This window comes from Felis catus, chromosome D3 (genome assembly GCF_018350175.1).
Source record: "Felis catus isolate Fca126 chromosome D3, F.catus_Fca126_mat1.0, whole genome shotgun sequence".
In the NCBI taxonomy this organism is placed as follows: domain Eukaryota; kingdom Metazoa; phylum Chordata; class Mammalia; order Carnivora; family Felidae; genus Felis; species Felis catus.
The window spans coordinates 29,290,483-29,313,168 of record NC_058379.1 but is presented as its reverse complement, the minus strand read 5'-3'; the positions used below and the strand labels follow the sequence as shown (position 1 = coordinate 29,313,168).

The 22,686-nt window shown below is 44.5% G+C and overlaps 1 protein-coding gene across 2 annotated transcripts in view; it reads right to left on the bottom strand.

The window, feature by feature from the left end:
* UBE2L3 (ubiquitin conjugating enzyme E2 L3) overlaps positions 1–22,686 on the bottom strand; it is a 54,796-nt gene that overhangs the window by 28,815 nt on the left and 3,295 nt on the right. The window contains exon 2 of one of the 2 annotated variants that reach the window (XM_019814934.3): positions 10,387–10,482. The exons of the other annotated variant lie outside the window; for it this stretch is intronic. Coding sequence (XP_019670493.2) covers positions 10,387–10,482 — 96 coding nt within the window. The remainder of the gene's footprint in view (positions 1–10,386; positions 10,483–22,686) is intronic. 2 annotated transcript variants of the gene reach the window in all.

Below are 22,686 nucleotides of genomic sequence, written 5' to 3'. Positions count from 1 at the left end.
TTGACACCTTAAGAAATGAGGAAAGGAAAGGAAGAGCAAACTAAACCCAAAGCCAGCAGAAAGAAGTTAATAACAATTACAGAAGAGATAAATAAAACAGAATAGAGGGGCGCCTGGGAGGCTCAGTTGCTTAAGTGTCTGACTTCGACTCAGGGCATGATCTCACAGCTCTTGAGTTCGAGCCCTGCGTCAGGCTTTGTGATGCCAACTCAGAACCTGGAGCCTGCTTGGGATTCTGTGTCTCTGGCTCTCTTTGCCCCTCTGCCATTCACACTCTCTTTGTCTCTCTCAAAAATAAATAAACATTTTAAAAAATGTTCTAAAAAGTAGAAAAACAACAGAAAAATCAATGAAAGCAAAAGTTGGTTCTTTGAAAAGATCAATGAAAAACTGACAAACCTTTGCCTAGACTCAGGAAAAAGAGAGGAGACTCCTATTACTAAAATCAGAAATTAAAGTGGAGACATTACTCCCAATTTTACAGAAATAACAAAGATTATATGAGAGTAATATAAACAATTGGGTACACCAACAAATTAGATAACTTAGATGAGATGGACAAACTCCTAGAAATAATCAATCTGCTAAAACTGAACCAAGAAGAATCTAACTAGATCTATAATGACTAAAGAGATTGAATCAGTAACCAAAAACCTCCCCTCAAGAGTGCTGAATCAGATGGTTTTACTGATGAATTGTACCAAATGTGTAAAGAATTAGCACAGATCCTTCTATAACTCTCCCAAAGAGGGTGAACACTTCGTAACTCATTCTATAAGGCCAACATCAGCCTAACAGTGAAGCCAGACAAAGACACTACAAGAAATTTACAAAATCTTACGAATTTTAAGCCAAACTCCTCAACAAAACACTAGCAAACTGAATTCAGTAGCATATTAAAACGATTATTCACCGTGACCATTTGGGATTTATCCTAGGAATGCAAGGATACCTAAATATACAAAAATCAACCAGTGTCATATACCACATTAATAGAATAAAGGAAAAAAAAATCACAATCATCTCAAGTGATGCAGAAAAACCATTTGACAAAACTTAACACACTTTCATAATAAAAACACTTTATAAACTAGGTCTTGAACTCAACAAAAGCTATATATAAAAAAGCTACAGCCAACATCATACTCAATGGTGAAAGTCTGAAAGTTTTTCCCCTAAAATCAGAAATAAGACATGGATGCTTGCTTTTATCACTTCTATTCAACAAAGTATTGGGGTCTCTAGCCAGGACAATTAGGCAAGAAGCAAAAGATATCCAAATTGAAATGGAAGATATAAAACTACCTTTATTCAGAGAGGACCTGATTTTATACATAGAAAACCCTAAAGATTCCACAAATACACACACAAGCTATTAGAACTAATAAATGAGGGTTGCTTAGGTGGCTCGGTTGGTTAAGCATCTGACTCTTGATTTCAGCTCAGGTCATGATCTTGTGGTTTGTGGGAGCAACCCCTGCTTCCACTGGAAGCTAATGCAGAGCCTGCTTGGAATTCTCCCTTCTTCCCTCTCTCTGCCCCTCCCCTGCTCACTGACATGCACACATACTCTCTCAAAATAAATAAATAAAAATTTTTAAAAAATGAATTCAGCAAAACTGGAAGATACAAAAGCAACACAAAAATATCAGTTGTATTTCTATATACAATGAATAATCCAAAAAAGAAACTAACAAAACCATTCAAAATAACATTGTAAAGAATAAAATACCTAGAAACAAATTTAACCAAGGAGACTTAGTTACAGACTGAATGTGTTCCCTCTAAATTCATATACTGAAGCCCTAATCCCCAGTGTGACTATATTTGGGGTCAGTGAGCAATTAAAGTTACATGAGATCATAAGGTAGAGTCCTGATCCAATAGTGTTAATGTACAGTAGCCCTCCTTTATTCGCAGGGTATACTTTCTAAGACCCACAATGGATATCTGAAACCACAGATAGTACCAAATCCTATATATACTATGTTTTTCCCCAAACATACATACCTATGATAAAGTTTAATTTATAAATTAAGCACAGTAAGAGACTGACAATAAAAAAGTAGAACAATTATAACACTACATATATACTATAATAAGAGTTATGTGAATGTGGTCTCACTAAAAATATCTTATTGTACAGTACTCTTCTTCTGGTGATGATGTGAGACAATAAAATACCTACATGATGAGATGAAGTGAGGTAAGTGATGCAGGCATTATAATGTAGCATTAGGCTACTGTTGGCCTAAAGATATGTCGGAAGGAAGATCATGTGCTTTGGGATCATGGTTGACTTTGGGTAACTGAAGCCACAGATTGGGGCGGGGAGGACCTACCTTACAAGAAAAGCACCAAAGAGCTTTTGCTCTCCCTGTCCATGAATCCAGGAAAGGCCATGTGAGCACACAGTAAGTAGGTAGCCATTAGCAAGCTAGGAAGAGTCCTCCCCAGAAACTAACCCTGTCAGACCTTGATCTAGGACATCTAGTCTCCAGAAATGTGAAAAAATTAATTTCTGTTGTTTAAGCCACCCAGTCTATGGTGTCTTGTTACAGCAGTCTGTGCTAATACAGAAGCATAAGACTTACACACTGAAAATTACAAAACACTGCTGAAAGAAATTAAAGGCCTAAATATACGAAAAGACATCCTGGGTTTACGGATTCGAATACTTAATATTCAGATGACAATACCACCCAAAGATTCAATGTGAACTCTACCAAAATCCCAAGATTTATTTCTACGAAATGGAAAAACCCATCCTAAAATTCATATGGGATCTCAAGGAACCTTGAATAGCCAAAAAAATCTTGAAGACCAAAGGGGTGACTGGCTGGCTCAGTTGGTAGAGCATGGGACTCTTGACCTTGAGGTCGTGAGTTTGAGCTACACATTGCGGGTAGAGAGAGAGAGACGGAAGGAAGGAAGGAAGGAAGGAAGGGAGGGAGGGAGGGAGGGAGGGAGGGAGGGAGGGAGGGAGGAAGGAAGGAAGGAAGGAAGGAAGGAAGGAAGGAAGGAAGGAAGGAAGGAAGGAAGGAAGGGAAAAAAAGACCAAAGTTGGAGGATGGAGGACTCACACTTCCTATTTCAAAACTTACGACAAAGCTACAGTAACCAAAACAGTGTCTGGCAAAAAGACATACAGACCAACAGAACACAGCTGAGAGCTCAGGAATAAACCCTCACATGTATGTTCAACTGATTTTTGACAAAGATGCCAACCAAGATCAAAAGGGGGTGGGGGCTGGCTGGTTCAGTTGGTAGAACATGAGGCTCTTGATCTCAGGGTTGTGAGTTCAAGCCCCACATTGGGTATAGAGCCTACTTAAACAAACAAACAAACAAACAAACAAACAAACAAACAAACGGGGCACCTGGATGACTCAATCAGTTAAGTGTCCAACTCTTGGTTTCGGCTCAGGTCGTGATCTCATGGTTTGTGGGTTCAAGCCCCACGTTGTGCTCCATGCTGATAGCTGAGGACCTGTTTGGAATTCTCTCTTCCTCTATCTCTGCCCCTCCCCCATCACGAGTGTGGGTGCTCTTTCACTCTCTCTCTCAAAAATAGATAAACTTTGGGGGGGGGGGGAACCAAGAAGACCTACATGACTTGGATTTCTTAAATATGAGCCCCAAAGCACAGGCAACAAAAGAATAAAAGAGATAAAATGGACTTCATTAAAATTAAAAACTTTAGTTCAAAGGACACTATCCAACCGGAAACTAATGTTAACGCTGTGTATCAACTAGCAGTTGAATTAAAAAAGAGAGAGAGAGAGAGAAAGACACTCTCAAGAGTGTGAAAGGAAGGGCGCCTGGGTGGCTCAGTGGGTTAAGCATCCAACTTCAGCTCAGGTCATGATCCCATGGTTCATAAGTTCAAGCCTGGCATCTGGCTCTGTGCTGACAGCTTGGAGCCTAGAGCCTGCTTTGGATTCTGTGTCTCCCTCTCTCTCTGCCCCTCTCCCACTTGTGCTCTGTCTCTCTCTCTCAAAACTAAATATAAATTTTTTTAAAAGTGTGAAATGACAGTCCACAAAATGGGAGAAAATATTTGTAAATCATGTATCTGATAACAGTCTAATATCTAAAATGTATAAAGAATTCCTACAACTCAAAAACAAGGAGAAGACCAACACCCAACTAAAAATGTTTATGGCCACTTTATTCATAATTGCCAAAACCCAGAAGCAGACAAGATGCCCTTCAGTAGGTGAGCAGACAAACTGTGGTCCATCCAGACAGCAAAATATTACTCCATGCTAAAAAGGAGCTGTCAAGCCATGAAAAGACAAGGAAGAAACTTAAATGTACTGTATGTATATTACTATAACTGAAAGAAGCCAGTCTGAAAAAGACTACACGCTGTATGATTCCAAACAAATGCCATTCTGGAAAAGGCAAAAGTATGAAGACAAGAAAAAAATTAGTGGTTGCTGGGGTAGGGTGGTAGCGAGGGGAGAAGGGCAGGGAAGAATGTGTAAGTAGAACACAGAGGATTTCAGGACAGTGAAAATACTCTGTATGATACTGTAACAATGGATACATGCCATCATACATTTTCCCAAACTCACAGAACATACAGCACCTACAGTGAACACTAATGTAAACTATGAGCTTTAGGTGATGATGACGATGTCAGTTGTAGGCTCATCAATTTTAACAAATGTACCATTCTGGTAGGGAATGTCCATAATGGGGGAGGCTATGCATGCATGGGGCCAGGGAGATATGTAGGAAATCTCTATACTCTTCTCTTAATTTTGCTGTGAAGCTAAAATTGCTCTTTAAAAAAAGAGGGCAAAGGCCTTGCTTGAATTAACAGAAATAAATATGTTACCCAAAGAACATATACAAATGGCCAATAAGCACATGAAAAGATGTTCAACATTCACAGTCACGAGGAAAAAGCAAATCAAAACCACAATGGAGGGGCGCCTGGGTGACTCAGTCACTTAAGCATCCAACTCTTGATCTCCTCTCAAGTCATGATCTCATGGTTTGTGGGACAGAGCCCCACATCAGGCGTCGAGATTAAGGCACTGACAGTGAGGAGTCTGCTAGAGATTCTCTCTCCCTCTCTCTCTCTGCCCCTCCCCCCACTCTCAAACAAAAAGATAAATTTTATGTTGTATATTTTACAATTTAAAAAAATGAAGCAAATTTTTTTTAATTTAAAAGAAACTTTCAAGAATTCTTGAATGAACAAAAAAACCCAGTATTTTTCCCAGAAACAAAGGACTGATATACAGAATTCGTACAATTCAAAGAAGCACACTAAAACTCCAAAAGATAACAGATTACAGAAATATAAATAAGAAAAACCTTCAACTACAATAACAAAATTAAAAATGCATTGGGGCGCCTGGGTGGCTCAGTCGGTTGAGCAGCCGACTTCGGCTCAGGTCATGATCTCGCAGTCCATGAGTTCGAGCCCCGCGTCGGGCTCTGTGCTGACAGCTCAGAACCTGGAGCCTGTTTCAGATTCTGTGTCTCCCTCTCTCTGACCCTCCCCCGCTCATGCTCTGTCTCTCTCTGTCTCAAAAATAAATAAACGTTAAAAAAAAAAAAATTAAAAAAAAATGCATGTTACTATGGTCTGAATGTTTGTATAGCCCCAAAATTCATATGTATAATATTTTTAAATTTTTTTAATGTTTGTTTTTGAGAGAGAGTCAGAGCAAGCAGGGGAGGGGCACAGAGAGAGGGAGACAGAATCCAAAGTAGGCTCCAGGTTCTGAGCTGTCAGCACAGAACTGGATGCAGGGCCAAACTCACGACCCGTGAGATCATGACCTGAGCCAAAATGGATGCTTAACCGACTGAGCCACCCAGGCGCCGGCCCAAAATTCATATATTGAAAACCTAGTGCCTAAGGTGATGGTCTTAGGAGGTGGGGCCTTTAGGAAATTATTAGATCATTAGGGAAGAGCCCTCATGAATGGGATTAGTGCCTTATGAGAGGCTCCAGAAAGCTAGCTTGCTCCTTCTGCCATGTGAGGATGCAAGGGAAGTCTGTGACCAGGAACAAGGCTCTCACCAGACTGGCAGGCACTCTGATCTCCAACTCCCAGCCTTCAGAACTATGAGAAATAAATTTCTGTTGTTATAAACTAGATACAGAAAAATAAATTTTTTCAGACATTTAATTCTGTTGTCTGTTGTTCTAAACTAACCAGCTCCTGGTTATGTAACAGTCTGAATGGGACCAAGACACAAATCCAATTGAGTACTTTTGCACCTATCAAATTGGCAACAATGATTTCTTTCTGTATGCTTGTTTCACAGGCTCTTTACTACATAACTGCCAAATAGTTTTGCAGGCAACCTCACAAAGGCTTTAATAATATAGAAGAGACTAAGCACTTCACACACAAGCACTTACTGAACTTTTACAACAATCAGTGAGATGAAGTACTCCTTTTAGATGTAAGGATATTGGGACAAACTGATTCACTAACTTGCCAAAGATCCCCAAACCAGTTAGGGCAGGGCTGGGGTTCTCACCTGGGGCAATCGGACCCCACAGGCTGGTGCTGAAGTACTGCCATTCAGAACCCCTTTAATAACACCCAGCAACCTTCATGACATACAAAGAACATGTGCAGGCACTTTGCAGACAGTGGCCATGAGAATATAAATTGGCACAACCTTTCCATGAGATAACTTGATGATACACAGGTTTATAGATATATATAATATAATCTTCCTTCTGGTCAGGCTGTATTTTAAAATCAAATCTAAAATAAACAGGGGCACCTGGGTGGCTTAGCTGGTTAAAGCGTGTGACTTCAGCTCAGGTCATGATCTCACGGTTCATGACTTCAAGCCCCTCGTCCGGCTCTGTGCTGACAGCTCATAGCCTGGAGCCTGCTTCAGATTCTATGTCTCCCTCTCTCTCTGCTCCTCCCCTGCTCCTTCTCTCTCTCTCTCTCTCTCTCTCTCTCTCCCTCTCTCTCTCTCTCTCTCTCAAAAATAAACACTAAACACAATTTTTTAATTAATGAAAATAAAAAATAAAATAAACAAAGATGCACACTAAGACTTTCACATAAAGATGTTCTTGGGCAAATTATTTCACTTAAAAAACATTTTTTAAAATCCATTAACTTTTTAAAACTACACCCAACGTGGGGCTCAATCTCATAACCCTGAGAAAAGAGTTACACGCTCCACCGACTGAGCCAGCCAGGCACCCCTTTCAAGGATAAATTATTTTAAAACTGGAAAAACAACAATCCAAATGGCCAAAATCAAAGGAATGATTGAATAAATATATTATGGGATTTGTACAGTTATCAAAAATTATGTTCACAGGGGCGCCTGGGTGGCGCAGTCGGTTAAGTGTCCGACTTCAGCCAGGTCACGATCTCGCGGTCCGTGGGTTCGAGCCCCGAGTCGGGCTCTGGGCTGATGGCTCAGAGCCTGGAGCCTGTTTCCGATTCTGTGTCTCCCTCTCTCTCTGCCCCTCCCCCATTCATGCTCTGTCTCTCTCTGTCCCAAAAATAAATAAAAAACGTTGAAAAAAAAATTAAAAAAAAAAAATTATGTTCACAGAGTTTCAAGGCAATGACTAAATGATGAAAGTATGTAATAATTATGAAATTACCAAATGGTTCATTAAAAATTGCATGCCGGGGCGCCTGGGTGGCTCAGTCGGTTAAGTGTCTGACTTCGGCTCAGGTCATGATCTCACTGTTCGTGGGTTCAAGCCCCGCATCGGGCTCTGTGCTGACAGCTTGAAGCCTGGAGCCTGCTTCGGATTCTGTGTCTCCCCCTCTCTCTGCCCCTTCCCCGCTCATGCTCTGTCTCTCTCTGTCTTAAAAATAAATATTAAAAAAAAAAAAATTTTTTTTAAAGTGCATGTAAAAAGGTTGGGAGGAGTTGCTAATGGTTAAGAGTGAACATGTTCATTGGGTCAGAAATTCGAGAAGGCTCATCACCATACCTCCAGTTTCTAAAGGGCAGGTGCCCAAAACCTTACTGAATTTCTTTATGTTAGGCTTATGGGATTTTTTTTCTTCCTTAGACATTACCTCTGAATTTCAAATGAAAAAAAAAAACAAACTACACAAAATTAAGCACTTAAGGGGAATAAGCCTGAAGTGCCATGGTAACAATGAAGTGTCTCGAGGTAGCACCACACCCGGTTCACTTTCCCTCTCTGGGGGGGTCCAAGTCTGTCCTTGCTCTGAGCTACAGCTAGGGACTATTTAACTAAGTAGGACCAGATCCTGTGGTCAAAGCATGCTTCTAGACTACTATGTCTTTATCAGCCTGGCTCTGCTTTCACTCCAGTTGGGTGGACCCCAGGTGAGTCTAGGTAGAAGACTCCCCAGCCCCTGTGGTGCAGGAACACCTGAGGCCCAGGTGTGGGGTATGACTGGGGGCCATGGAGGGGTTAATTGCCAAGAGCACCGTAACTGCTTCCTTGAAATGCTCCCCACACCAAGCCAGGAGCCCTGGGCAGTAATTGAAGGACACAAGAGAGGGGTGGGAAGAGGCAATGGAATGGGGAGAGAGTAGCTATGGCCTACTGTCTCTGGCACTAGCTTCCCCTAAATGAAAGGCAAGGCTTTGGCCTAGACACTCCCCAGAGCATGGACTCAAGCACGCTACATTCCACCAGCCAGTCTCCACCTTGGGACTTATAAGACCACAGCTCGTTCCACAGGCTCCACCAAACATGACACCAGAGACAGGTCATATGGTCCTGACCATCCTTCCACTTAGCACCTAACAGTTCTCTACAGCAGACAAGGCCAGAGGTCACCGCCTGAACCTTCCCAGCCAGAGGCTCCTCCACCATCTATATACTGTGCCCTGAGCCCCACCATCGCCAAGCCTGGAGAAATCTAAAGGACTCATCCTCAAAGCCAGACTGGATACTCCCAGGTTTAAAATTTTTGAGTGTGTACTGAAATGCTACAAAAGCATATCTTTCCTTACTTATCCAAATGGTTATGAAAATAAAGCAGGAATCCAATATCTACTGTTGTGTCTCTTTTAAAAAGGCATGATCTGTAACCAGCATTAAGAAGAAAGTATCTACAGTAAGCATGTTCCATGTTCTGCTTTGGCAAAGTAGCCACTCTGCCCACAAGGAAAGAGTCTATACAATAGGGTAGGGCAGGGACAGGCACAGGAGAAGGGCCTGAGGCTCACAGGGAAAGTGGGGATGAAAAGAGGAAGCAGTAGAGGTAGAAGAACAGGAAGGAAGGGGGCACTCATGCAGAAGTCCCGGTTGGGAGCCAGGGAGACTAGAAGGCACACGGTGTCCAAGTAGGCTACGTCACAGACAGATGGTGTGGCTCTGGAGACAGGGCAGGAATAGAGGCAAGGACAGGACTCCTTCATGTACAGTAATAACCTAGTAAGCTACGATGCTGGAAGATGCAGGGACCCCAAGAAACAGCATGAGAGATGGGCAAGAGACTAAACAATGTCCCTAAGAGCTCAGAGGAAGCAGCAGGAAGACAGGTGTGAGTGGCGCAAGGTCACAGAACCAGGAGCTGGGACACCGCATGGGCTCCAAAGGCTGGGGAGGCAAGTGGGCTCTAGGGCTGTAGAGCCCGAGGCATGAGGACAAAGGGGAGCCCATGTGCTCAGTGTGAGGTGGTTCCAGAAGGGTGGGAGAAACTGGAACTACAAATTGGAGTTAGTACAGGAGGAGACTCGGGGGGTGAGGAGATGAAAAGATGGAAAAAGAGCAGACACTAAATCGAGAGGACAGTAAGGCCACAGGAAGGCCCTTGCCAGGAGCAAGCCTGAGCCTATCTGAAGGCAGAAGCCCGTGAGGCAGGGGGAGCATGAGCTGTGGGGTTCAGACAGTGGAAGCAGAGGCCCCAGACAAGACACTGGGTGAGGGGACCAGGTGGGCTTGTTAGACAAAGGGATTTGAGACCAATGGCAGGCACATATTGGAGGGGACCAGGAATAAAGCCCGGAACGCAAGGGTCCAGAGGGTTAGACATCCAGATGCAAAACCAGGTGGGGAAGCAAAGAAAAGATCTAGATGGGAATGTCCGCCATCTCCTAAGAGAGGTCAGAGAAGGCAGCACTGTCTGGACAAATGGGACCAGACACAGAGAAGCCAGGGAAGACAGGAGCACAAACACACGCTCCTTTCCTGGGCCGATAACCAAAGAAGTGGAAAGCTTGGGCCCCCCAGAATGTTAACAAAACCACTGCAAAGACAGGATTCTACTTAGGAACCCAAAGTTAGAGTCCCTGCCTTATTATATCCTAGAGTGACAGCCCGCCTCTGTGCCTCTGTTGGCTACTTCACCTAAGAGCCTACTTGGGAGCAGAGAGGTAAGCCCGGCACACACATCACCTTGAAGAATAATCTGATAAGAAGTGGAAGTGTTCAATACTCACAGGAACAATAAGCCCTTGCCAAGTCAATAAATTAGCTTCATCAACCTGGATGTTACGGAAGTTTTTCATTCCACATTTGCGGATTTCTTCAAGCTCCTGTTGATTAACAAAGCATAAAGGGGTGTCAAACAGGGGAAAGCACCACACATTAAGATCCCTCCTGACTCCCTCAAATTAAACCAAGTGTCAACACCACCAATGACAAAATTTTAAAGTGTGGACTAGACCGCACCCAGTCTGGTTAAGAGGCCCAGAGCCACAGCGGTCCCCTCAACCCTTGCCCCAGACCAAGACAAACCCCCACCTTGGTGACCCCATGGAACTCGGTGGGACAAATAACTGTCTTCTGCAGACACACTGCCTCCTCTTTGGGCTGGTCACCAGACCTTTGTTTAAACACCCTCGGACCCCTAGACAGGGCAGCCACGTGGCAGGGGCGCAAGAAAGGTGTTACAGACCTGACTTCTTCCAACCAAGATTTATTAAGCTATGAGTCAGGTGTTGAGGATATAAAGATAAACAAAACTGGGGACTAGAGCCAAACACATACCTACCAGGTTTTCTACCCAGTGCTGTAGGTGTGATTTCAGAACTCTGCCTCAGCACGGACACACAGGGAAGAGAACAACTATCCACTATGGGGTGGAGAGGGGGACATGTGCCTTTCACTGAGCCTTCACTTCCTCGGCTTCAACACAGACCCAGAATCAAACACAACAAAGGGGCAATGACTATGCAACAGAACTCTTTGCAAATGAGGGATTATTATTAAACAGTTCATGCCACAAATGCCATTTGGTCCAGAAAGCACAATCACCATGACTACTTCAGGGCCCTACCCGAGAAGTCTTTAGTCTACAATTGTCTTATTACTTGTTTCTCAACTGTGCACTGCTGCTTCTCCAACAACTCAAGTCAACATCAAGAGGCATTTTGACCCAAGCCACCCACTGTGCACTAGCCTGCCCACATTCCCAATATTCCTCCATTCTCAGACACCTGGAGTGACACAATCCCTCCAATGTCTCAACCTGGTCTCTTGTCCTTGGTACAAGTCTCCTCAACATCTCTTGGGTACACTCTTTTCGGCATCCTCAGAGCACCACCTAGCTGAGTTCTGCCTCTCCTGCTGAGCAGGCAGAACAGCTTCCTCACTGGCCCTGGCTTCCTCCTTGTTGGTCCAGCCCACGCACCCTTTTGGAACTTAGAAGCCCCTCTGTGTGTGGTACTATGGCTCACGATGGCACCGGAGGCTCTGAATAAGCCCAAAAGATCCTCTGCACCTTACATTCCCATCACATAGGCAACAGTTTAAAAGGCCCCATGAGCAAACAATTCCAAAGAAAGTAGGAAGTGAGCCAGTGTTACAGGTTCTAAGTTGGAGGATGTGTGGTATGGAGTAGGCAGAGAAGGACAGTGTGTCAAATGAAGACACAGAACAGGCAGTTGGGATGTGCTGGTGCTTCATGGCAGGCGACACACCCGACCACGCTTCTTCCTACAGGATGCTGCTGCTTGTCAACCCTAGCTGCCCACTACCACCATCTGGCTTAGGCCCCAGCCCTGGAAATTCTGGTCCAGAAACTGTGGGGTGGAGTCTGAAATAGGGATTTTTAACAAGCCACACAGTGACAGGAAAGCTCCACTTCTAAGCAATGCTCAGCTTCCATCAGGAAGCTGGTTGCAATGGTTGTGGCCACTGCGATGGGGAAGGTGTGGTCTGGCTCCTCTTCCCGAGCCTGCAGGGAGGAAAGCATGGAACCTAAGAGACCACTCACTTGCCAACTGCCATCTGGTCTTCCTTCTAATGCCCAAGACTCATCAGAAATGCTCCCCTGGGGACAATGAAACCTTCAGGATGGGGAATAAATAAATCTCACTCTAACACTCTGCCCCACTCCCCAAAGAGCATATAAGCTCCATGAGGGTAAGCTTGAGGGCACGGATCTAAAAGCCTCAGGAGCTCATGGTCATGTTCACTTGCTTAATTATCAGGGTAGTGAAGGGACAGGAAGCTGGGGCTTGAGGAAGAAAAGGCTCTGGGATGGGAAATGCTCTCCATGTATTTTGACTTTCTGATCCCTGGTATAAGATATCAGAGTAAGATTCCTGGCTAGAGACAGAACATATCATATGTCACTTAAGAGCTGAATCTTACCAAGCTATCAGAAATGTTTTAAACCACATACAGGTAGGAAAACAATTTCAGATAGAACATTGAAACTAGACAACAAATGAGATTATATTCAATTTTCATGGAAGAAAATTAATTTTAAATAATCTGTAAATTTACTCTATGGCTTCAGAAATTCACGTACTAATAACAATAGGAAGTATAAGTAATAAACACAAGAAGGTAAATTTCAAAAGAATTACAAAAATGAAGCAAGATGAGACTCAACTGCGGGCGGGGGTGCAGAGAGGGCACCTACTGGTGTTCTGATATCAAGAGACACATGAACAAAGATAAAACAAAAACTGTGGGAGGGGCGCCTGGGTGGCTCGGTCCATTGAGTGTCTGACTTCAGCTCGGGTCATGATCTCATGGTTCGTGAGTTCGAGCCCCATGTCAGGCTGTGTTGACAGCTTGGAGCCTGGAGCCTGCTTCGAATTCTGTGTCTCCCTCTCTCTCTGCCCCTTCCCTGCTCATGCTCTGTCTCAATCTCTCAAAAATAAACATTAAAAAATTTTTTTTTCAAAAACTGGGGAAGATGCCATCCTTCTCACCCCCTACTAGAGAAGAATGGGCAACACTAATGTCAGCTGAACTGGGAGGTTCAAGAAATCCAAAGCTCAGTTTATTGATTACTAGTTATCAGATAAACTCTCAACTTGCTATCAAGTTAAGCTCACCGAAGAGCAGAAGAGACAACCTCCTTTGCATAATTCTAATCAACAAGAAGAAGTGATTGTAAGGCAGAAGTGAGAGAAACCAAGACAAACAAACAAGCAAGCAAGCAAGCCCTGTAATCTCCAGGGAATGCTAGGCAGCGTTTCTCAACAGGGTGGCACAGACATCCAGATAGGACTCTGCACTTGACCATCCTGAGCCCAGCCCATTACATGCCAAGCATTGTGACACCACTCCACCCTGGTTTCCCAATATCCTCTAGAGCCCCAGCTGCTGAGAACCACTGGCATCATTGGTAGCCAGGATGCTAAAAGTCCTGCATTGCACAAGCAGGTCCTCCAGATAAGAACTGCTTGGCCCAAAATGCCAATCACACCCCACCAAGGGGAACAACTTGAAGAGGATGGATTCTAGTCATTCAGAGAAAAGACAGGTTCATCTGAAGGTCTGAGATTGGAAAAGGCAAGATGACTCAAGAGGCTTAACAAACCCTCAAGCAAAAGTGCACCCCTATAACTGAGAATAATCCTCAGATGGAAGAACTGGGGAAGGAATTTAAAGAAACCAATGTAAATTCAAAGTTCAAATTCAAGGGGTGCCTGGGTGGCTTGGTCAGCTAAGTATCCAACTGTTGATTTCGACTTAGGTCATGATCTTGAAGTTTGTGAGTTTGAGCCCTGCGTAAGGATCCATGCTGACAGTGCGGAGCCTGCTTGGGATTCTCTCTCTCTCCCTCTCTCTGCCCCTCCTCCATGTGCTCATGCTCTCTCTAAATAAATAAACTTAAAAAAAAATTTTAAGTTCAAATCAAAAGGATATTATTACAAATGATGCGAAAAAAGGGACCTGACAAAGGAAAACTGTGAGTGGCCCGGCTCTAGAACAGAGTCAGGAAGACCAAAACCAAAAAAGACAGAAGCTTACAAAATAAGGCCACAAAAGTTTGTTTCAGTTCTACTAGGAGCAAGAAGCTGTCCTGGGTCAGCTGCTCCAGGCTGATGGCGCCAGTACTGACAAACCAAGAGAAGAGTGCGAGGGAAAGCAGAACCAGCCAGTGAGCTCATTCCTTCTCCCAGTAGGAGACAGCAGGCTTCCCACCCAGAGCAAGTGATGAGGGAGAAAGACAGCAATGCTTCTCAAAATGAGGTCCATTTCTGAGCCCAGAGGTGGATCTCAGTGTATTGAGGGAACTTGAAAGAGCCTGGGTATGCTGCCCAGCTCTTCAAAAAGAGAAAAGTCCACTGCCCAGACTATAGCCCGGAGAGCTTGATGCCCATGCCAGGCAGGAGTGTGGCACAGTCCAGAAACAGACTACTGCCTAACAATTCTGCAGGCACTAACAGGAGACAGCCCTGGCCCTGCACAGAAGCCTCGGCTTATCCCTGAGAGGACAGCAGGAGTCAGCTATACACAGTGAGCTCTCGGTCACATAACTCCAATGTATGCATCCAAGTTCAGGCAAAGTAGTTAACAGTCCCCCCCCCCCCCCCCCCCCCCCGCCTTCTCTGGAGATCTATGCTGATGCCTGGAAAAGCAACCATTCAAAATCTCCCAGGGCAACCCTCACGCAGCACTGACGGAGAACCCTTCAGGAGCCAGCGATTCTCAGCTAGCTGTGGCCATGGTCCTCTTTAAGAAATCCATTCAGCAGACAGATGGGGGCGCCTGGGTGGCTCAGTAGATTAAGTATCCCACTCTTGATTTCTTCTTTTTTTTTTTTAAATGTTTATTTATTTTTGAGAGACAGAGTCAGAATGTGAGTGGGTTAGGGGCAGAGAGAGAGGGAGACACAGAATCTGAAGCAGGCTCCAGTCTCCGAGCCGTCAGCACAGAGCCCGATGTGGGGCTCGAACTCACAAAGTGTGTGAGATCATGACCTGAGCCGAAGTCAGACACTCAACCGACTGAGCCACCCAGGCGCCCCTCCCACTCTTGATTTCGGCTCAGGTCATGATCTCACAGTTTCACGAGTTCAAGCCCCACGTTGGGCTCTGTGCTGGCAGCATGAAGCCTGAGACACTCACTCTCACTCTCTCTCTCTCTCTCTCTCTCTCTCTCTCCCCCCCTCCCCCACTTGCACTCTGTCTCTCACAAAATAAATAAAAACTTTAAAAAAAATAATAAGAAAACAAGAAACGTATGCAATCACCCCATGTGTCTGGGAAGCAGCTGGGAGCCAAGTTTGGCTGGAGTCTTAACTAACATTAGGGGACTCTCAATTAAGAGGGTACCCAAAGGCCCAGGGGGAATTGTTCAACAACCACATGCAGAGAGATGGGGCAGAGAGGGAGTGTGGAGGGAGAAAACATGACTTGTGCTGAGGCCTCATTCTAGACTTGCAGAAACAGTCTCCTGTGTAAGGCTGGGCACCTATGCCAGGGGATCCCCCAGTGACTGAGCTGTACTCCTTAAGAACTACCATGCCCATCCAATCCTGTCTTTTAGAAAGGAAGATCCTGAAGCCCTGATTAATTCAGTGTCATTTCCATGACTAGAAATAAGCTCCTAAAAGAGCTAACACCTCCCACGAAGCCAGGCACACAGAAGCAACGTAAGGAATCCTTCCAGCTGCAACAAGTTTGTGGTAATAGAAACCCAGAAATCTTCCTGAACTTTTTTTTTTAAAAAGTGAATGCTGGGCACCTGGGTGGCTCAGTTGGTTAAGTGTCCAACTTTGGGTTGGGTCATGATCTCACAGTTCATGGGTTGGAGCCCCACGTCGGACTCTGTGCTGACAGCTCAGAGCCTGGGGCCTGCTTCTGATTCTGTGTCTCCCCCTCTCTCTGCCCCTTCCCACTCATGCTCTTTCTCTCTCTCTCAAAAATAAACATAAAAAATAAATTTAAAAAAAAAGAAAAAGAAAAACATAAGGCAGAGGAGTTGCTAAGAACACATCACCACCACACTCCCCTTAGGCGGGCAATAGCTTAGTGTCACCACTTACAAAATCCCAACAATAAACAAATGGAGAGATGCCAGGGAAGAGGTCATCTTCTAGGAAAGAGCGTTATTTCTGGGGACAACCTCCAGAAATGAAGATGCTAGGGAAAGTGCGTACCTTCGGTGTAGGAGGCATACACCAAAAGCAGCCATGTGAAAAGCAGGAGCAAGACTCTGAGAGAGAAGCGTGAGAAGTGGTTGGTCACAAGAACATTCTGCAGTGTTTACAACAGACAGCACACAGAATAAGACTGCAAGCTCACAGACACTCAGAGATGGGCAAGTCAGGCATATTAGCTTCTTACAGATGGTAAAGCTGAAGTTCAGAGAAGCCCAAATCACAGACCCTTTATAGGGTAGGGCCAGGGCCAGGACCAGAAGCAAACCTAGAATCTCTCTCAGCCACACAAAGCAATAGGTGAGGGTGGCAAGGGGTTCCACTAGAAACAAGCAATGCAGGGGCTCTTATTTCTTCAACAAGATACTTGCAGAGCTTAGCTTCCCAAAATTTATAATGACAAAAGCATGAACATATATAGCATTTGCCCTAGCCCTTCACAGCTGGTCGTTAAGTGTTTATGCCATGCAAGGAACATTTCTAGGCTTGTCTTGTCCAGACAAAGTGAAACCTGGCAGATGGAGCTGCATGTCTAAGGGGAAGTTACACAAACCTGCCTTAAATCTAAGTACAGGGATGCCTGGGTGGCTCAGTTGGTTAAGCGCCCAACTCTTTACATCAGCTTGATCGTGAGATCAAGCCCCAAGTCAGGTTCTGTGCTAAGCGTGGAGCCTACTTGGGATTCTCTCCCTCCCTCTCTCTTTCTCTACCCCTTCCCCTGCTCACACACACACATTGTCTCTCAAAATAAATAAATAAGTTTTTTTTTTTTAATCTAAGTACAGTATAGCTCTCAAATACCAGCTACACAACTGGGAGGACATTAGTTATTTGAAAAAGCCTCTTCCTGCTTTTTTGTGTGACAGTAGCCAAGTAGCTAATTTTGACAGATATGTGCTTTCCAAGCTCACACAAAGCAATCAGTGGCAAGGATACTAAATCATGACTTTAATTCAAAATACTGTAGGAGTGCCTGGGTGGCTAAGTTGGTTGAGTGTCCAGCTTCCACTCAGGTCATGATCTCACGGCTCATGGGTTTAAGCCTGGCATCAGGCTCTGTGCTGACAGCTCAGAGCCTGGAGCCTGCTTTGGATTCTGTGTCTCCCTCTCTCCCTGCCCCTCCCCTGCTCGCATGCTCTGTCTCTCAAAAATGAACAGTTAAGAAAACATTATATCAAAATACTGTATATGTTTAGATATATACAGGTTTAGATATATATAGGTTTCAGAGCCCCGCAAATATGATTCTCTTATTTCAATTAATAGTTAGCAAAGGAGGCAGGACCCACAGAAACACATCACCCCTTCCACGGGTCGGCAGTATACCATCTTACACTTAGTTATTTTCACAACTAACATATTTAACTACTATCACAACTCTATGAAGTAGTTTTATCATCCTACTGCAGAAATCAGGACACTGAGGCTCAAGGTGATGGCACAAATGAGTCCGTGATAGAAGTTAAGATCTGAACTTGACCACAGCACACTGATCCAGGATGGTGGGCCACTTGTCAAGAGGTCATTCTAAGAGGGCATGGCTGAAGAGAACACTCAGTACAAGCTTATAGGCATACACTGCCCACACACCTCTGGGCAAGCATGGCCCAGGCCCAGCTGAGTGGACTCTGATGCCAGCTCCACACAGTCAGCTTCCAGATGTCAGCCTGGCTCCTGGAATATGTTTCTGTCTACATATGAACATGGTTGTACATGGCATTCTTGAGTCCAGCACCCCAGCACAAGTGACTGGAATGGGAACCACGTGGGTAAAACACATGGCAGATCTCCTTCTGTAAGGTTAGCTTTCCTGAGCTGAGCTTTCTTAACAAGATGTACACTGGTGTGAAGGACATATTTTACAAACCATGTCAGAAAGCACTCAGAGGCTGTTCAGCTTCTGAGTCGTACCCACTCCCTGATCCTGTGATAGAATCAGGCACCATCCTCGCTCAGAAAGACAGACCACCACCATGAGCACTAGATTTGACGTTACTGACTTGCTTGCAAATGTGCCTGCTGGGCTAGGGACTGTGAAAACAGCATTTTCCTCTGCTGCTGAACTATGTTGGCAAAAAAGCAGAAACAAAATCTGATAAGATCATGAAGTAAAGAAAACTATAATCAATACAGACCTGGAATTATTACAAACTGAACAAAAAACCCACCACCTGACCTGAAATGAATTCCCCTCCTCTCCACCTTGTTCCTCCTTAAAAACCAAAAGCAGTCATGTGAGCAGGAGCAAAACCCTAAGAACAGGGAGGCCTGGGCAATGAGTGTGCCCAGTGCCACTGCCAGCCTGTGGGTGGTACCCCCGCCCCAAGCCTCAGCCTCTTGTCTGTCAAGGGTGTTCCTCTCAGCTCTGGAATTCTAAAGAGACTGTGGCAAGGGCCAGGAGCAAAAACGGATCAGCCACCAGAAGCAACCTTTCTTAACTTTCTGCTTCAGGGCTGAAAGAGAAGACAAAAAGCAACAATTTTATTTCTGGGACTGCAACTACTTCTTCAAAGTATTTCTTGCAAACTCCCACCCCTTACTGCCAGCTCAGCATCTTTCCGTGCCTTCCACAGCACCTGGACTCATCTTTGGACACAGTGACGGTCACTGCACGGCACATACATGAAGGACACGAAGAGATAATGTAAGTGTGAGATTCAGAGATACCGGAAAGACAAAATTTTGAATTCAAGAGCTTTTTAATTTTGTTGGAAAAAGTAAACATTTTTTGAACAAAGACACATTCACACAGCTGCCTCAACAAACTTCTTGCTAATCCTAAGGAACAGGTTATTTCAAAAGGCAGAAGAGCAGGGTGGGAAAGAGAATGGGCTCTGCCTGGGTAATGAGGTCGTGTCCAGGCATGGTCCAACCCACCTTTTCAGTACCATCTCCAAGCCCCTACCCTCCTGCCAGGCTGCTCTGTCATTGCCCTGGGATATGTTTTGCTCACTCCCGATAATAACAATCTATGTGTATCTAACACTTAGGATATGCTAAGCACTCTCTGGAGCATGTGACATATACTAACTCATTTCACTTTCGCACACAGATGAAGTAACTAAAGCACAGAGATTAAGTAATTTGCCCAAGTTCCCACAACTAAGATATGGCAGGCCCAGTACACAACCTCCAGAACCTGAGCTCTTAACCAGGATACCATATTCTCTCTCCCAATAGCTTTGAATGAAACACCCTTTCCTCCCCACTTTTTATTGGGGTGAGGGTTAGGTTTACCTATGCCCTCAAGAACAGACAGATAGGATGAGACTGGCTAGAGGAAACCCAGAGGCAAAGGCTCTCACATGTGAGCAGCCTGCTGCTTCTCCTGGATGTTACAGCTGAGGATACATCTGACCCCCTCAACTGAAAGGCCCAGACATCTCTATGCCACCTGTCCTTAAACTCATCAGCATCACCTTCTGCAATGCCCCTTCATGGAGAGACAAGTCTTCAGCGGCTGGCCAGAGAATGTAGCCCTGCAGGGAAGACGGAAAGAGGGAAAGCTCATAGTTCTGGAGGGCCAGGTGCACTGGATATACCAACCTAGGGTAAAACCAGGCCACTTACCCAGTGCTTCTGGAAAGTGCCTCAGGGCTGGACTAACTGAAACCAAAGGAAGGGACTGCACAAGGTCAGAAGCAGGCAACTGTTTGGGGCGGGGGGGGGGGGGGGGGGGGTAGTGAACTGTCACTGCGGTTCCCCAGGGCATCTCTCCTAGCCATCACCCACATCCATTTTGAGGGATGAGAGCTACTAAACCTTACTGGCTGCCAGGCCCCCCCTTCTCCAACAGCCCAAACCCTTGCCTATGCTTCAAGGGCCAGACCAAGTTCCACCTTCTTCTCAATGTCAGAGGATCTTTCCCCTTATACTCCATTATTCAGCTGGCAAACATCCAGCATACAGTGGACAGACCAGAATTCCTTTGTTCTAGGCGTATGCCATTTTTCTCCCTCACTGAGCTCCTCGAGTGCAGGGCTAAGAGGAGGTGCCTGTGAGTTGAGTCCTAAAGGACAAGAAATTACCCTGATGTAGAGAAAGGGCAGGGATACCAGGGCAGGGATACCCATCAAGAGACCCCGGGGTGCAGAGCATGTGTAGGGGATCCCACGGGCAAGTGCAGAGAGAAAAGACTCGCAAGATCAGACTTTGAAAGAACATGCTAAGGAATGTGGGGTTTTAAATACAGATCTCTGACCTCCCGAATTTAGCTCCAACCTCTGAGAGCAGGGCCTGAGCCCTGAGCATGTGTACCTCTCATGGACACACTGCCAGTTAAGAATCATGTGGGACTGAGGATAGACTGGTGAGGAATAAAAGGAAACTACCAAGGAGTCTAGTGCAAGTGGCCCACCACAAATGGATGGCTTGAACTAAGGGAGTGGTAGAGAGGGTGGAGAAAGACAGGCAGAGGCCAGAGAGGATAAAGGCCTAGTTCAGCAGAATCTGGGAAGTGGCTAGATGTGGAATGAGGAGGCGAGGTGGGCTTCTCCAGGTTCTTCCTTGAGTGGCTGAGTAGACAAGTGGATCATTAACTGAGAAAGGCAAGACAAGAGAAGCGTGGGGGCTGTGGGGACACAAGTTTGGACAACCACAGGTCTATATGCCATTCAAAGGGAACTTCTCCAGGCTGTTAGATACAAAGTCTGGGCTCAGGAGAGATATCTTGGGGTCCTCTAAACGTTAATCCCTAACTTCCTGTTGCAGTAAAGAAAATAGAAATCTCTCTTGAACATTTAGTGATACTTTTCAATGGAATGAGAATTTTCCAAGTGATTTGGTACAATATACTGCTAATTTAACAAACTCTTTATAGAATTATAAAAAGGCCAGAATAGGTCCACCAAGTACCCTGAGACAAATGTTTTTGCTCTAGTATATACCCTAAGAAAAGGTCCCAAATGTTGCAACAAACAAGTCCATTCTCTTTCTCAGGGCCTGTCTCAATTTTCTTTTAATAGGGAAACATGTACAATGAGCATCATTAAGGGAAGCTGAAATAGTCCGAACTTACTGGGATTTTACATTTAGAACAAAAAAAATACAATGTTTTTCTCAATTCCCTAAAACCAAGTGGATTCAGGACATTTATACCAGCATAACATCATCTGAAAAACTCCCCTCACCCTTTGACACACACCTACCAGACACACGTTCACAGCTCTATCGTGTTAATTACCCAACTTCAGAGAACATAAACTTGTATTCAAAAGCAAACCGGTTTATTGCTTTTGAATTCCAAGGAAAGAACTATTATTAGTGACTCCTCTTACTTATTCACATGTAGTTATGGACTGAAAGTACACCATTACAGAGTTCTGACTGAACATCATTTAAGTAGTATTAAAAGGTTGCTACAATCTCAATTCCTCATCTCAACAGTTACAGCATAATGACTGGCAAAATGTCACATACCCCCTTCTTAAATCCACAACTTCCCCCACTGAGAAAAGCCCTTCTGGGAAGATACTTAGCTGGAGGGCCCCTAGGGGAGATGTGTGCAATTGAGAGGCTGAAAAGAAATGATCAGACTGCAATCAATTTCCTTAGCCACACCTACAGGTTTCACTTTTGTAGCTATTTCCCTTCCTGATAGAAGCAATGGTTACAATCTGGTTGTTACCATCAATGCTGAATTTGCTGCTTGCAAATTAAAATGTATTTAATGTTTTATTAACATTCTTTCCTAAAAAGGGTTCTGAAAAAGGCTAATCCTTTTAGCAAATGCTTTTTAAATTAAAGACTTTACTCTATAGGGGAGGGGAAGAAAAAAAAAAGAGGTTGGAGAGGGAGAGAACCAAAGCATGAGAGACTCTTAAAAACTAAGAACTGAGGGTTAATGGGGAGTGGGAGGGAGAGGAGGGTGGGTGATGAGTATTGAGGAGGGCACCTTTTGGGATGATCACTGGGTGTTGTATGGAAACCAATCTGACAATACATTTCATATTTAAAAAAATAAAAATAAAGACTTTCTCATACTCACTTTGCCTAAAATAACTTCTTAGCCAATATATGCAAATACTCTACTTTCAATAATGTATCTTATACAGTCCATGGTTACAAAGAAATCAGACTCTGAGTGTCCTGGAAAATAGTTTTTGAGGAAATCTAAAGTTCTTTAAGATGTAATTCATTTGATTATTCAGCATGTTTCTTTCATCATCAAAAACCCCTCTATTTCCACCCCAAGTATTGATCAATATGCACCAATAATTTGTTGTTGTTTTTAACTAGCTTAAACACTGACTCCCAGAGCCAGTGATCTAAGTCATTTAACCAGCATTCCTCTACTGAATTGAAAGAGTTTCCATCCACAACTCAAGAAACTACACAGTCCTCCATGTGTTCTTGGAGTAAGAAAAGAGGCATGGACTTTGGGATTTGAAAC